The sequence below is a fragment of the Notothenia coriiceps genome, unplaced genomic scaffold (assembly GCF_000735185.1).
Source record: "Notothenia coriiceps isolate Sejong01 unplaced genomic scaffold, NC01 NC01_scaffold00015623, whole genome shotgun sequence".
Classification (NCBI taxonomy): domain Eukaryota; kingdom Metazoa; phylum Chordata; class Actinopteri; order Perciformes; family Nototheniidae; genus Notothenia; species Notothenia coriiceps.
Genome location: NW_011348324.1, coordinates 132566 through 147681, shown reverse-complemented (window position 1 = coordinate 147681; position 15116 = coordinate 132566). Strand labels below are relative to the sequence as shown.

At 42.8% G+C, this 15116-nt stretch overlaps 2 protein-coding genes across 2 annotated transcripts in view; both read right to left on the bottom strand.

Moving 5' to 3' along the window:
- The window catches only part of prkar2ab (protein kinase, cAMP-dependent, regulatory, type II, alpha, B), a 5987-nt gene extending 2045 nt beyond the window's left edge, over positions 1–3942 (bottom strand). Inside the window, exons 1-9 of the mRNA XM_010775305.1 lie at positions 3700–3942; positions 2747–2816; positions 2516–2655; positions 2121–2227; positions 1864–2017; positions 1672–1773; positions 1485–1559; positions 996–1061; positions 702–840 (exon numbers count right to left, since the gene is read on the bottom strand). Of these exons, the coding sequence (XP_010773607.1) occupies positions 702–840; positions 996–1061; positions 1485–1559; positions 1672–1773; positions 1864–2017; positions 2121–2227; positions 2516–2655; positions 2747–2816; positions 3700–3942 (1096 nt within the window). The remainder of the gene's footprint in view (positions 1–701; positions 841–995; positions 1062–1484; positions 1560–1671; positions 1774–1863; positions 2018–2120; positions 2228–2515; positions 2656–2746; positions 2817–3699) is intronic.
- Positions 3943–4616: 674 nt separating this feature from the next.
- slc25a20 (solute carrier family 25 member 20) lies at positions 4617–14429 on the bottom strand. Its single transcript, XM_010775282.1, has 10 exons — positions 14321–14429; positions 14114–14226; positions 11616–11708; positions 11390–11517; positions 11204–11294; positions 10701–10818; positions 10008–10080; positions 9815–9924; positions 8594–8718; positions 4617–5258 (listed from the first exon to the last, which is right to left on the bottom strand). Exons 2-10 carry the CDS (start codon positions 14219–14221, stop codon positions 5196–5198), a joined length of 909 nt encoding a protein of 302 aa, XP_010773584.1. The 5' UTR covers positions 14222–14226; positions 14321–14429; the 3' UTR covers positions 4617–5195.
- Positions 14430–15116: the final 687 nt, after the last annotated feature.

The following is a 15116-nucleotide window of genomic DNA, read 5'->3' as shown; positions in this document are numbered from 1 at the left end:
TAAGTCTAAGCGCGGAGGGGACCGTGCTTTCTCTGCTGCCGCCCCTAAACTGTGGAACGACCTGCCCTTGCTAATCAGACAGGCTCCCACACTGTCTGTTTTTAAAACCCACCTCTTCTCCTTAGCATTCGGAAACAAGTAGATTGTTGCTTTTATTTGCTTTCAGTGGTCTATTGTTTTTTATTATATGGCTATTTTTTAATTATTAGGTTTATTCTGGTTTGTTTTGTGTTTGTATCTTTTATTTTTAATGTATTTATTTTATGTTTTGTGAGCTTATCTCTCTGTACAGCACTTTGGTCTGAAAGTTTTTAAAGTGCTACATAAATAAAGTTGGATTGGATTGGATTTAAAGAAGCTCATATTGAACAATTAGGAGATAAAGACTTAAATGTGAGAGCACTCCACAACTATGCTGCTGTGTTACAGTAAAAGCAAACTATATTTTGTGTAGATAGAGCATATAAACAGACATATTTACAAGTTGAAAAGCGAAGTAAGAAAACTTACATTTCTTTGATGATGCCTATTCATGACCATTTCTAAACTTCATTTTGTTCATCAAATTCACAAACTTTCAAGGACTTGTGGAAACAATCCCTCCTACACTTTCCAGCCACTCTCTTTTACTAAAAATAAATGTGCAGAGGCCTAAAATGAAGTACTCCCTACACAAAGAGGGATAAACACTCGGGTCTTACCTAAACATTTGGTTTCTCCCACAGCGTAAACTGACGCTGCGCGGGGTTTGTTGGTGACCAGTGCCAACTCCCCAAAGTACTGTCCTTTAGAGCAGCGTGCCACCTCCACCTCTGTGTTATCCGGCTGGCCCGCCTTTGTCTGTAACACAAACAGCAGCCTGAGAGTCAATCAGTACATTAACATCACAGAAAAAAAAGATTCCATATATAATAGTTAATGCCTTAATGGCAAAAACCAGCAATCAAATTCATAGATAAAAGAGGTAGAGTAACTCATTTATTGTTCAGACTCACTTTGCTTTTTATCATTATCTTCACCTCTCCTGATTCCACAATGTAGAAACAGTCGGCCTCGTCCCCCTGCAGGAAGAAAACAGCACATTTATAGAATAGAATTAGATAGAATTGGGAGGGATGAAACCCTCTTTAATGGTCACACATGCAGAGCACACAGCGACATTTGTTCTCTGCTTTTAACCCATCCTAGTACCAGGAGTCTAGTACTAGGAGCAGTGGGCAGCTAGTTTACAGCGCCCGGGGAGCAACAGGATTGGGGGGGGTGTCCGGTGCCTTGCTCAAGGGCACCACGGCAGTGCAGGAGGTGAACTGGGACCTCTCCAAGTAGAAGTCCACACTCCATATTTAGGTCTGGTCGGGGACTTGAACCGGCGACCCTACGGCTCACAGTCCAAGCCCCTACTGACTGAGCCACTGCCGGAATTTAGTATTCAGTCCAACACAAAGACAGACAAAGATAGAGTGACAAATGTCCTAACACTTTACCTGCATTAATACGCACTCTCCATCTTTGAACACTCGCACTCCCAAAACATCCACAATCTGCATCCTCTCAGAGAGCTTGTGGAGGTAAAATAAATCATGATGTCACAACAAATGAATCGCTGACCAACCTGAATCACAAGATGATGATGATTTTGCTTGTAAAGAGTTTGTGTTTTTTTTTACAAACCTCAAGAGACTTGAGAAGAGGAACGCACTCGATGAAGGCCTCGTACACCCTCCTCTTCTTCGCATTATTTCTGAGAATCAGCCTATGAAATGTGGCTCGATCCTGAAATTGCAGACAAAAAGATATAGTGTGGTGTTTCATTTTAGCGTTTGTTTTGATTGTAGGCTACATTTGAATTGTTTTTGGACTCACCAGGCCCCACAGGGCTCCTTCCTGAGTTGCAGTGATGGTGGCAGCTCGCGGCGTGTTGTACATGAGAGCCAGCTCACCAAAACTGCCCTTATTGTCATACTTTCCAACACAAATGCTCACTCCGTCCTTCTGCACGAAAATATCATACACACCCCTGGAGGGGATAAGACACACAGAAGTCAGTAGAAGTCATTATAAAGCTGACCAAATGCCACCTAGTTTAACATTGTAAAGACACTTTGAAATCTGTCACTCACTTCTCTATGACATAGAAGTTGTCTCCATCGTCTCCCTGGTCTATGATGTGATCCTGAGGTTTGACCAACACCTCGAACATGCCGTCCAAAACCTCAGAGAACTGCCCCTACGGGACATCAACCAGGAATGTGTATGTATTAATGAGGAGGAGGAGGAAGAGGAGGTGCACATACTCAGGTGATAAAACACGGATAAAGTAGAAGCTTCAAAAATGAAATGGGGCCTCACTTTTTGTGCTCTTACACAGTAACATCAGGTGTGTGTGTGTGTGTGTGTGTGTGTGTGTGTGTGTGTGTGTGTGTGTGTGTGTGTGTGTGTGTCTGTGTGTGTGTGTATAAAACCTGAATTTAATTAGAAAACTAAACACAAACCAGCTATCGTCACAGTGTTGTACCTGCTCCAGGGTTTTGAACAGTAAGATGTCTTTGCAGGCATCCTGGAGTCTGTGCCGCTGCTCGTCTGTTTTGGGATGCACGACCCGAGGCTCAGCATCATCGTCCTCATCGTCGTCAGGGTTGTACGCTTCTGCACAGACTGCAGCAGGACCAACAAACAAAAACACTGTCAAACATAACCCTGGCAACCTGATTTAATATTCGTCACAAGTATTGTAACAGTTACTGACCTGAAACTCTGCGGTTGTATTTAGCGGTGGTGGACTCTGCCGAGAGGAAGACAGAGACGGATGAATCACACTAGATTTGAGTGACCAAAATGTTACAAAATGTCATAGACTATTGAATACAAATGTCATTGTGATACACATGTCATGAAAAAGGCACTGAAATGTTATTTAAAATATAGTATAATAGTATAGTATGTCGTTACATCATTACAATCTTGTAAAAAGAACATAGTCTTGTATGTTACAACATTTAAAAAGCATTGAAAAGTCATGGGACATCTATACAAAGTCATTAAATAGTTTCAATAGAGTAACGTCATAGTTGAAGTGACCCGAGTGTTCGGATCGATACCACATGAGTGAAAATGCCCTGAGCAGTCTTCTTTGATTCATGGCCCCGCTGACCGTGTCACTCCACTATCACTGTGTAACGTGTGTTCTCTATAGTCGGCACGTTTTAATTTTGTTGTAGCCTACATAGTGCATGTGTAGTAGGCTATTATCCTTCATGAACATATCTGTATAATTGAAATGTGTATATAGCAATCTTCTTTGTTTTATCTCGTATCATTTTTAATTGTTTTGGCATTTTTTAGCCGTTGTGACAATATCCATGTACGGGATATTAGAGCTCATTTTTAGATTACTTGAGGTAATGATTGTCATTTTTGCATAATCATATCTGCTCGGTGTAGGGGGGGCAAACCTTTTTAAGACAGTTTTTTTTAACACATGTATGTAAGCCTTACTGTGAACTTGTAGGTCAAAACTTTGCATCAATGAAACTTTAAAAAAAAGATTGCACATTTCCGACACTGGAGAATTTCTCCATGTCCTTTGTGTCATTTTGACAATATGAAGATGTTGAGGTTAAAGACATCTACAAATTCAATTTTTTTAGAGTTACATTTTCGATTTGAAAAACATGAAGTAGAAAATAAATACTTACTTACAGGCTCTTTCTCCTCTTCATCCTCCTTTTTGGGCTTATTGGACTTTGTTTCAAAGGTCACTCCTTTCAGTGAAGATCTGTTGCTACGTTTCTTGTTTTTTAGGTCGTTTTTCTGACCCTCTAGAATTTGTGTAAAATGCTGCACGGCAAATTCCACCAAGTTTGCCGGCCTGCGTCGAAGCACCTCCACGGTGTAGCCCTGCAGCAGCTCCGTCAGGCCAGACGGTATCTCTGTGTTACTCATTACACAGGGTCAAAGGTCACCCGCTAAACTCTGATAGTTCACAATCAACCCCAAAATATCAAATTCTCGGATTAGAAAAATGTAATCTAAGCATCAGCTTGTCCCAGAGATTTGAGAGACATATTGGAGCATCATGCAGGGGCAGACTGACCCTCCTCCTCCTTTCAGCCCACTCTCTAACATTTCAGCAGCTTATTGATTTCTTTATTTAGCACGGCCTGTCGGAAAGTATTGACCAGGACATCAGATGTAATTACAGGCTGTCCGATGGATTAGCACCCACAATGTGATGATTTTGCAAAGAAACAACAGAGAGGGAGAGGCCATTTTAACCGTTTACGCTGGAAGCCAGGCTGGAACAGACAACATGGCATAGAGACGTTTATATAAAGTTGAAGTGGTTTCAAAAGATCACAATTGGAACATTAATTTCTGCATATAGAAAAAGCAAATACTTGTAATTATCATATTTTATTAGATCTTGCTATACTTATACTGTATATTTTAATAATTTAATATACCTTTTTTAAACGTATTTAATGTCTTTTATTTAGGCTATCATCGCTCGGTTCATTATTATTGTTCTAATAAGCCCGGACAGTCAAGGCTTTCACTTTTTAACACAATAAATCCAATTTAAAAAGAGAATTCAGAAAAAATGCAAACACAGGCTGTTTTCTAAATATGGATTCTGCTTTAATATTTTTACATGATGACATTCATAAACTGTTCAATCAATCTCAGTATGATTACTCTGATATTTCACATTAAAACAAACAGAAAGTGTAGCTAGCGTCGGTGTTGCTGAGTGGAGGCGGAGCTCACAGGAAGTGTTGTATTGCTGAGAGACTGAACACACACAGAACAACGCAGAGCACCTTTTCCCTGATATTCACACCTGCTCGCAGATAATGGAAAGGTAAGGCACGACATGTTCACTTCACTCCTTTTCTGATATGAAAAATAACACCATTTAAAGAAAACAAGTAAAGCAAAAAGGAGTAAGAACAATCGGCTGTCTGTGTGTGTGTGTGTATCTGTGTGTGTGCATATTGGTACAGAGCCAACATCTCTGCTCTGAATCCACCGCAGGTCTGAATGATCCAAGTGCCCTGCATAGCTTGAGGTTTCAAAGATAAAAAGCACTCATTCATTGAGTGGGGGTGTGTGTGTGTGTGTGTGCTGCTAATAACTACGTTGTGTTACGAGCACTCTTCTTCGGTTTCATAAACGAAGGCGATGCCGAGTCTTCATCACAGATCCGGTGCTAACCAGTTAAAGAACTTCATCGCCATCTCAAACCCTAAGAAACAAGCCTGAAAAAAATACACAAAGACACACACATTTTAGTTTGTTTATCATAGTGATGTAATACACAACAGATGTTTACCATAGCCCTTAGTTATCCATCCATCCATCCATCCATCCATCTTCTCCCGCTTATCCATGGTCGGGTCGCGGGGGTAGCAGTTCCAGCAGAGAGCCCCAAACTTTATTTTCCCTGGCCACATCAACCAGCTCTGACTGGGGGATCCCAAGGCGCTCCCAGGCCAGCGAAGAGATATAATCCCTCCACCTGGTCCTAGGTCTACCCCTTGGTCTCTTCCCAGCTGGACGTGCCTGGAACACCTCCCTAGGGAGGCGCCCAGGTGGCATCCTAACTAGGTGCCCGAACCACCTCAACTGGCTCCTTTCGACGCGAAGGAGGAGCGGTTCAACTCCGAGTCCCTCCCGGATGACCGAACTTCTCACCTTGTCCCTAAGGGAGACGCCAGCCACCCTGCGGAGAAAACCCATCTCGGCCGCTTGTACCCGCGATCTCGTTCTTTCGGTCATGACCCATCCTTCATGACCATAGGTGAGGGTAGGAACGAAAATGGCCCGGTAGACAGAGAGCTTTGCCTTCTGGCTCAGCTCTCTTTTCGTCACAACGGTGCGGTACGCGACTGTAGTACTGTTCCTTTTGCTCCGATTCTCCGGCCCATCTCACGCTCCATTGTTCCCTCACTCGAGAACAAGACCCCGAGATACTTGAACTCCTTCACTTGGGGTAAGGACTCATTCCCTACTTGGAGTGGACAGTCCATCGGTTTCCTGCTGAGAACTATGGCCTCAGATGTGGAGGTGCTGATCCTCATCCCAGCCNTTGGAGCGCCTCGAAAGAAAACAGCCGCGTAAGCACACCCTCAACCCCTGTACTTGGTCTCACCCGCCATAAGTTTCGAGATACGGCCTTCGGAGGCCGCCCTCGACACCAGAGTTGCCAGAGTCCACGGACGTTTCCGCCATTGGCGAACTTCGGAGGACCACCTGTGGCCACCAGTCTTCGGCAGACTGACTTTTCCTCCGGAACGTCCCTAAACAATAGGGCGCCCTGAGGGCTCCGTCACGTTCCATGGCTGCCGGGCTTCCCGTCGTCGGAGACGACACCGTCTCGTTTCGTCGCCCCCACCTCTCAACCTCTTCTGTACCTTTTCCTGAAAGCCGCCGTGGTTTCCAAGAACCTTTTCGACAGGCTGTGGAGTCATCCCCCTTCGTCCCTTGTCGGTAGGCGACACCATGTCGTTCCTACCCTGCAACAACTGGAGTTGACTACGCTCACCAATCCCGCAACCTTCCTTGTGAACTCCTTCGAGACTTGGGGCTGTTGAGGCGGGAGGATTACAATCTCCGTCTCGACCTCATACATGCCCCCTAGTTGTATTAGAGGGCCCCCTCCAGTGCCTCCAGCAGTTTTTGCAAGGTGTCACCGTTTCGGGGCCGCCAAGTCCTTGGAAGTTGTCACCAAGGAGGTCGTGGCGCACCACGCGGAGTGTGAGGTAGTCAACTCCAGTTGATTGCAGGGTAGTGAACGACATGTGTCGCAACCTACCAAGGGGACTGAAGGGGGAGGACTCCACAGCCTGTCAAAGGTCTTGTTTGAAAACCACGGGCGAGACACGGCTTTCCAGCGAAAAGGTACAGAAGAGGCTGAAGAGGGTGTGGGCGACGAAACGGAGCCGGGGTCGTCTAACGACGACGGGAAGCCGGACCAGCCCAATGGAACGTTGACGGAGCCTCAGGGGCCTATTGGTAGGACTTCCCCTATCCCCTCGTGTGCCTTGGCAGTCTCAGCCTCCTCCAGACATTCCCAGTTCACCCGAACTACACGTTTGGGCTTACCAGGTCTATCCAGAGGCTTCCCACGCCACACGACCCAACTCACCACCAGATGGTGATCAGTTGACAACTCCGCCCCTCTCTTTACCCGAGTGTCCAAAACATACGGCCTCAGGTCCGATGATACGATAACGAAATCGATCATGGACCTTCTACCTAGTGTGCTCTGGTACCACGTACACTTATGAGCATCCTTATGTTCAAACACGGTGTTTGTTATGGCCAATCCATGACTAGCACAGAAATCCAGTAACAAACCACCACTCCGGTTCAGATCAGGGGGGCCGTTCCTCCCAATCACGCCCCTCCAAGTGTCCTATCATTGCCTACATGTGCATTGAAGTCTCCCAGCAAGATTAAAGAGTCCCCTTCAGGAGCCCCATATAGGAGTCTTTCCAGGGTCTCCAAGAAGGCCGTAAACTCTGAAATGCTGTTGGGTGCATAAGCACACACAAAAGTCAGGGTTTCCCCCCCCATAACCCGCAGGCGTAGGGAGGCGACCCTCTCGTCCACTGGGGTAAACTCCAACAACGAAGCACCCAACCCGGCGCCTCACACCTTGAGCAACTCCGGAGAAGAATAGAGTCCAACCCCTATCCAGAAGTAAGGTTCCAGAGCCGACGCTGTGAGTAGAGGTGAGCACCAACCAGATCCAACTGGTAACGCTCCACCTCCCGCACAAGCTCCGGCTCCTTCCCCCTCAGAGAGGTGACGTTCCACGTCCCCAAAGCCAGCTTCTGTCGCCCGGGTCTGGTCCGTCGAGACCCTCTGCTTTCACTGCCACCCTTCTGGCAGCGCACCCGACCCCATCGCTGTTTCCCGTAGGTGGTGGGCCCGCGGGACGGAGAAGCGGAGGTGTTGCCCACGTTGCCCGGCCGGGCTCCGTGGCAAGCCCGGCCACCAGACGCTCGCCGACGAGTCCTCCTTCTGGGCCTGGCTCCAGAAGTGGACCCCGGGCTTCCTCCGGGCCGGATATCCTCACTTCCTGTGTCGTCTTTCATGAGGTCTTTTTCACTGCAAAGCTACAGTAAATCTAGAACATTGTGCCCTTAATTTCAGCTCACATCCTTAATAGTTTTTGTTGATGAATCCATATCATGTAGAAACTTTACGCCTTAACTTGACCTGTAACTTTTAGCTTTATGAGGCGGTTCAAATTACAGCTTTTCCTTATTGATTCATCTTCTAGTCATTTGATTTGGTCTGAAACATGTCAGATAGGAGAGGGATCATGCTTTCCTTTTTCTTGTTCTTGGTCTTACTCTTAAAACGTTGTCTTTGATTTGAGTGATAGGAGTCCATCTGATCTATTGCCTTTTCTTTTACTATACATTAGATCCTGCTGCCAATACAAGATTTATTCTTAATGGACGACTATTATTTTTTCTTTTACTCCTCAAACTGAACCCTGCTTTGTGTCATAATGTACTGTATAGCTCCTCTGAGACCTTCCCAATGTTACGGAAACCAAGGATAATTGAAGGGCACTCACAGCGTTTGCAGGGAAAGCTCTAAGCATGACTGCGTTGAAGCCTTTATACAGAGAGCCCACGCCCTCCTCTCTGATCAGCTCCCGCAGAACGTCCCGGAAACCATTGGGATATTTTCCATCAGGAGCTAAAGGAGAGACACATGTTTTAAACTTTGTGGAAGAAAAATTCATCTTCAGCAATATGAAAAAAGTGAAGACAGAAACACAGCTAGTAAACATGTAAAAGCAGCCCTCGTTTGACTGCACTTATTAGTTATTATGCTCCAAATATCTGGAACAAACTCCCAGAAACCTGCCGGTCCGCTGCAACTCTGACTACTTTTAAATCCAGACTAAAGACTTTTCTTTTTGTCGCTGCTTTTAATTGAACTATTCATATCTTAGACTGCACTGTAACTTTTATCCATGTAATTTTTTCTTTCTTTTAATGTTTATTTTATTAACTTTTCTTTTTAATGACTGATTTTAAATGCCATTTTCTTAATGTCTTTCATTTTTTGTAAAGCACTTTGAATTGCCTTGTGTTGAAAAGTGCTATATAAATAAACTTGCCTTGCCTTGCCTTGACCTCAACAAATGATGGAATCTAAAAATAAACGGCCCTTAAATAATAAAGGCATTTAATAATAATAATAAAGCTTTATTTATATAGCACTTTTCATTCAAACCTAGCAGCTAAAAGTGCTTTACAAAATGACACATCACAAGTTAAAGTTAAAGTTAAAAACAAACAACAAGAAATTCCCATCAGATTCTTTGTTAAGAACTTTAAAAAGGCACATGCAGCTAAATGTAACATGTGATCAGATAGACACAAGGAGGTCAAATGTATGATAATAAAAAATAAAAATAAATAATGGTTTCTCTCTGACAGATAAGACACAAGACAACGGAGTCAATGCAACAATATCAAATATAATATAAAACCCCATAAAACAAAGTGAACATATAGGTACAACAGAAATAAAAAGATTATAAAATAAAATAAAACAATATAAAAGGTAGGTAAATAATAAAGACTAAAAGAACATTTAAAGTAGGGGGTTGCTAATAAAAAGCTAATCTAAAAAGATGTGCCTTTAGCTGTCGTTTAAACATTTAACTACATCCTTGCCCCAGAGACTTCCCTTTTTCTAAAGTTAACCTGTTTGACTTGGAGCACAGTGCGTTACATAAAGTTGACTGCATCACAACTGAGAGCAGCGGCTGTTTTCTCCTCACCTGTTTGGTAACGTGACTTCAGAACGTCAGCTGGGATGGCGACGGCCCAGTTGAAGATGCCGGCCATGCCTCCAGCGAACAGCACACTGGGAATGCTGAGCTCGTTGTGGCTGCAGGGAGAACACACAGGGTTACATACTCAGAGGTCTTTTACACCATGTTGTTAATACTGCATTTAAGAACAAATATTGACCTTTTTCCCTCCGGTGTGAGGACGTTCTTCAACCACTCGTAGGACGTGAAGTACATCCCACTGGCTGGAACATCTACAAAACAGATAAAAGAGTGACTTTAGCGGGAATATTATGTACATAAGAAATCAAAGTGAATTGTTATTAATACAAAAACACATTATCATTAACATACACACCCGACAGGAGGGTAGACAAGACGTCTTGAAAATGACCCTGAACTCTGACGTTGATTAATCACTGTTACGAAAGAGGGTAATTAGATTTCACGACAAAAAGCTGACGCTACGAGCCAGGTGCTACGTCTTCAAAAGCACCTGAGAAAAATAGCAACGCTCTTTAAGTCCAGATCACAACAACGACAAAAGCTGTACGTCTAATTCAAAATGTCTCAAGAAAGAGTAACGGCGGCCACAAGTGAACGCTGGATGACACTGAGAAGTGGAACAATTAAACTCAATTGTCAGGCAAGTTAACATTGCACTGTTATAAAAATGTTTGACTGTGTGTTAGACTAATTCAACACCAGCAAATGCATTGGATTTAAAATATCCAAACAGTATCTCAGTATGTTTATACAAAAAACTCCACAGGGCATTTTTAAGTGACGTGTTCTCGTTGTTTTATCTAGCCGTGGTTAATGTCCAACTGACAGCAAACTATGACTCCTAGGAAGTATCAGAGGAAAGCTTCACCTCTCATGAGAGTCAGAGCGGTGCCTCTGTAGATCCCTCTGATCCCAGACTGTTTGTAGAGCTGTTTCACACAGTCCATGGGTCCCGAATACTTCACCTCTCCTGTCGCTGCCTGGATCTGCACACCAGGGAGAAACATGTTTTTAAACTCGCTGACATTTCATTTTTTTTAATAAAAAATCTACTATTAAGTTAAGTGATTAGATCCTTGGTGTTTTTCATTATGCTAACGTATTCTTCCTCGCATCCTCTCTGAAATGGAAAAGGAGGATTCAAATCAAACCCTCAGTCACACACATTTACATCCTTGTATTAGGAGCAGAGGGCAGTATCTTTACTGACGCTATGAATCAAAGAGTTCTCATTTAGCAGCTCCAGTCATCACGTCTCATTCTCAGGTTTCTCTCACACACCTTCGCTGAGAGGAACTAAGACACGACGAGTCAAGGAAGCGAGGAGACACGTTAGCAAAATGAAAAGCACGCCCTGTATTTCTGTCTGACCTGTAGGAGGCATTTGATTCGCTCTCCAGGAGCCATGATGGCCGTGGTGAACACACCAGACAACATCCCTGCAGCAAACAGCTGAGGATACCTTCAGAAGACAGGAAGCGTACATATTAACACTCTTAGAGAGTTCGAAACAGTTGAATGAAGAGTACCACAGTCTAAATCCGAGCCATCACCTACGTAAGGATATCATCGGGGGTTTTCTGTTGGAATTTCTTGCCCATTCCAAATCCAAAGAAACAGACAGCAAACATGGGTGTGACCCCGATGATCGGGGCTGCCATGCCTTTATAGAGTCCTTTGAAACCCTGGGATGGAAGAAGATGACAAGGTTACAGCATGACGGGGGAAATACCTTCAGCATGATATTCTTTATTTGATTAGTGAAGGCAGCAGGCATCCTCACCTCTTTGGCTAAGGTCTTTTTAAAGCAGTCGATGGTTCCAGCATAGATGAGCTTCTCTCCAGGTTTGGGTTTGGCTTGTGTCTGTAAACGCACCTGAAGGAGGAAGAGGATGCACTCCGTTTGTACGACTTCATACACAGAGACTTATCACAGTGGCAGCAGCTTGAACCTCACATTGTGTGTATCTTTGTGTGGTGACCGCAACTATAGATATTTAGGCTGAGTTTGAACTCCAACTACAAGCCTGTTTTAGATTTAGAGGAAAATGTTTGAGTTAATTCGCCTGGTGGCAAGAAAAATGACTCCTACTGTTGCTCGCTGTAAGTACAGACCTGTTAAATATTTTTCCTATCAGCTTTTTAAAAAAGTGGTAATACTCTCTACAAGAAACGTCTTTTTAAATGCTTGTTAAGGCCAATACCTAATAGCAGCATCTCAATGCATATAGACACGGTAAACACAATAAGTGTTCTTTTTCTTGGTTATAAAGTCTGCATTACAGTAAAGAGATGTAGTTCTGTATTTAACGGACTGTTCTAGCCGGTAAATAATTTGCCTTTAACAAATTAGTTATTATGTCAACATTACTGATGATTATTTGACAACATTTTAAATAATCTGTGAACGCATCAATGGCAGACCCGGCGCCAGAACAAATCTACAGAGAGGGCATATGATTTTCATGGGAGGGCAAAACCGTCATGTGCCGCGGCAGAGATTTTCATCGCATGCTCCCCCGGTAAGATTTATTTTTAAATATTGAAGTTAAAAGCATCAATATGGTGCGCCTTGAGAGCAAAATTAAGAGATCTATGGATACATCTCTCAACACCCATATGAAACAGAACTGGAAACAGATTTTCTTGTTCTTTATGGATATTTTACAAATCACTCCCCTTTTAAACTGTATTCTCGGATTTTAGCTTTGAGCTCATTTCCATCCGTAGTCCCTGACATACAACATATAAGAACATGACATTTGTAAACATAGCAAAAAATAAATACATGAGATGCAAAAGAGCAAGAGCAGCACACACAAGTATTTACCACATGGCAGTACACTATAGCAGCTACGACATATAAAGTGCAAGAGATGATACAAGAGATGCATAAAGTGCAAGAGGAGATACCCCTGTGTTAAAGTGCATTTAGCGGTGACTGCACGTCTGGTTGTTTCTCAACCATTCTTTGAGTTGACCTTTGAAGCTATTGAGAGTGGGACAATCCCGTATCTCAGTTGGGAGGCTATTCCACAATGAGCTGCCTTTAACGGAAAAGGACATTTTGTCCAAAAGTGGTCCGTCTGCGGTGGACCTCACAGTCTCCTCTGGTTTCTGACCTAGTGCAGCGTCTAGTTTGCTTTTTGTGGATGAACTCCCCTTAGGGAGGCGTGGGGCAGTCCATGTAAACATTTATAAAAAAGCAATACTTTTAAAAGACTTAAGCGAACATTGCGTGCAAAAACTCAGGAAATTGTGTGTTTTTCCAGGATGGCTAGCGCCGAGGTCGCCGCGCGGTGGTATGAATAAAGCTTTTCGTGTCAAACACGCTGAGTGAGCTCCGTTGTACAGCTGTTCGTATTGGGTTTCAGGGTTGGGCACAACCAAACCACCAGTTTGTGAAAACAGTATTCAATGTGGGATAGAGATCATACAGTGGAGGTATAACTTTGCAGCATTGGACAGTTAAGGAAAGGTCTAATTGTTTGTAATAATGTTGGCAAGTTGAATTTAATAGTGTTGGATACTTTCTTAATATGTTTCTTAAAAGTCAAGTTCGAGTCCAATATGACTCCAAGATACTTGAAGTGGGGGACTAGTTCTATTTCTGCTCCGTTTAAAAACACATTGGATCCTTCGATTTTGTCATATGGTATTTCATAACTGTTTTTCATTCATTACTCTTATATTACTATTTGACATCATACATCGTAGCATTAAAGTTCACAGTTTATTTATCATTTTAAAAAGAATGATACAAAAACGTGTTTATTGGGGGAGGGCAGGAATGTCAAATGGGAGGGCCTGGCCTAGTTTGATATATGATTCTTTTTCATATTGCCCAACTCTTAGCCCTTGGTTTCCTGCACCTTGTTGAGCAAATGAAGAGGATTGATCCAGGTCTAAAAGGTCAAAGGTCCTACCAGGTACCAGCAAGCTGTACCTGAGGAAGTGGCCGGTGTCATTTAGGTAATATTGGCCAACTGGCTGTTGGATAGGTATGGACCTATTAAGAGTATTGAACCAATTACTTTAAATCTAATTGAATGACAACAGACTTCAACATACCTGACTCATAGACTGTATATATAACGTCCTGCATTCAGGTGAGGTACTTAAGCCGAGTCATGTTACAGTGAATGTGGGTCAAAGGTGCTCAGCTCTGCGCAGCAACATATAATAATAATACTATTTGCATGAGTGCGATACATCCACCTGGTGCCCTCTGGAGGTTTATCCTAATGTAAAGCAAGTGTATTAGTGAGGGGCTTTAATCACCTTAATGGTATCGAGAGGGTGTCCGGCTGCAACGAGGCAGATTCCTCCAAAGCCTCCAGCGAAGAAGTTCTTCAGAGGACTGATCGCCTGCTGCTTCTGTTTGGACATGTTGACTGAAAAACACAACAACATGAATGGAAGCGACACCGGAAATAAATACAAACTCGCCGAGAAATTAGTTTTAAAATAGTAGGAATGATATCTTACCTGTGTGTTTGTGTCTCGGTGAGGTGTGTTGGTGAGCTGCTGTCACTCCTGCCGCTGCACCTTTCACCCACTTTCTCACCCGGACCGCTCTGAGTGCGACACCGCTGCACTCTGGTACGTCCCTGCGAAACATCCGGGTGGAAACTTTCTTCTGAGGTTTAAAAAGTTTAAAGAAATAAGTGACAAGTAAAAGATGAGCAACAAAATAAATTAAAGAAAATAAATATATTTAAAAAAAAATTGTAATATGTATACGTGTATTGGTGATTTTGGACAACATTGAATTGATATTATCACAAAATTAAAATGATCACACTTTTTATTATATTTATTACATCATAACAATTTACCCCTGGCCCCCCATCCCTATCTATCCACCAACCAAGAAGACAGTAATACTTACACAGACCGAGCATCACATTTTAGATATTTTAAGTGAGATATTAACTTTTTCCACATTAAAATAGTTTGGCCAAACATGAACGAAGAACATTTTAAGAAGTACTAATAAAAGCAACAATGGCAGGCAAAAAAGTATTTAGTCATGCAAATGTCAAAAAACCTCTGAGCAAGTGAATATTTGAAATAAATGAAAGGAGGTTTAAATGCTTGACTAAAAACTTGTCAAATACTTACTTCTTCAAAAAGAATCCATATAATAACTATGGTAATATTACTGTATTACTTAATCCATTGTACAACCATTGGTATATATATAAAAGAAGAAGAGGAAAAATAAGGTATGCGATTGTTTCATAATGTACACCTACAATACTATTAATAATATATCACGGAG

Bases quoted from the DNA above. Each gene is read 5' to 3' on its own strand.
- slc25a20 (XM_010775282.1), bottom strand. From the start codon at position 14,221: ATGTCCAAACAGAAGCAGCAGGCGATCAGTCCTCTGAAGAACTTCTTC. The intron at 10,081-10,700 runs GTGAAGCTTTCC...TCTGTTTTGTAG, and splicing joins CGCTCTGACTCTCATGAGAG to ATGTTCCAGCCAGTGGGATG. The intron at 5,259-8,593 runs GTGAGTGCCCTT...TATTTTTTTCAG, and splicing joins GAGCTTTCCCTGCAAACGCT to GCTTGTTTCTTAGGGTTTGA.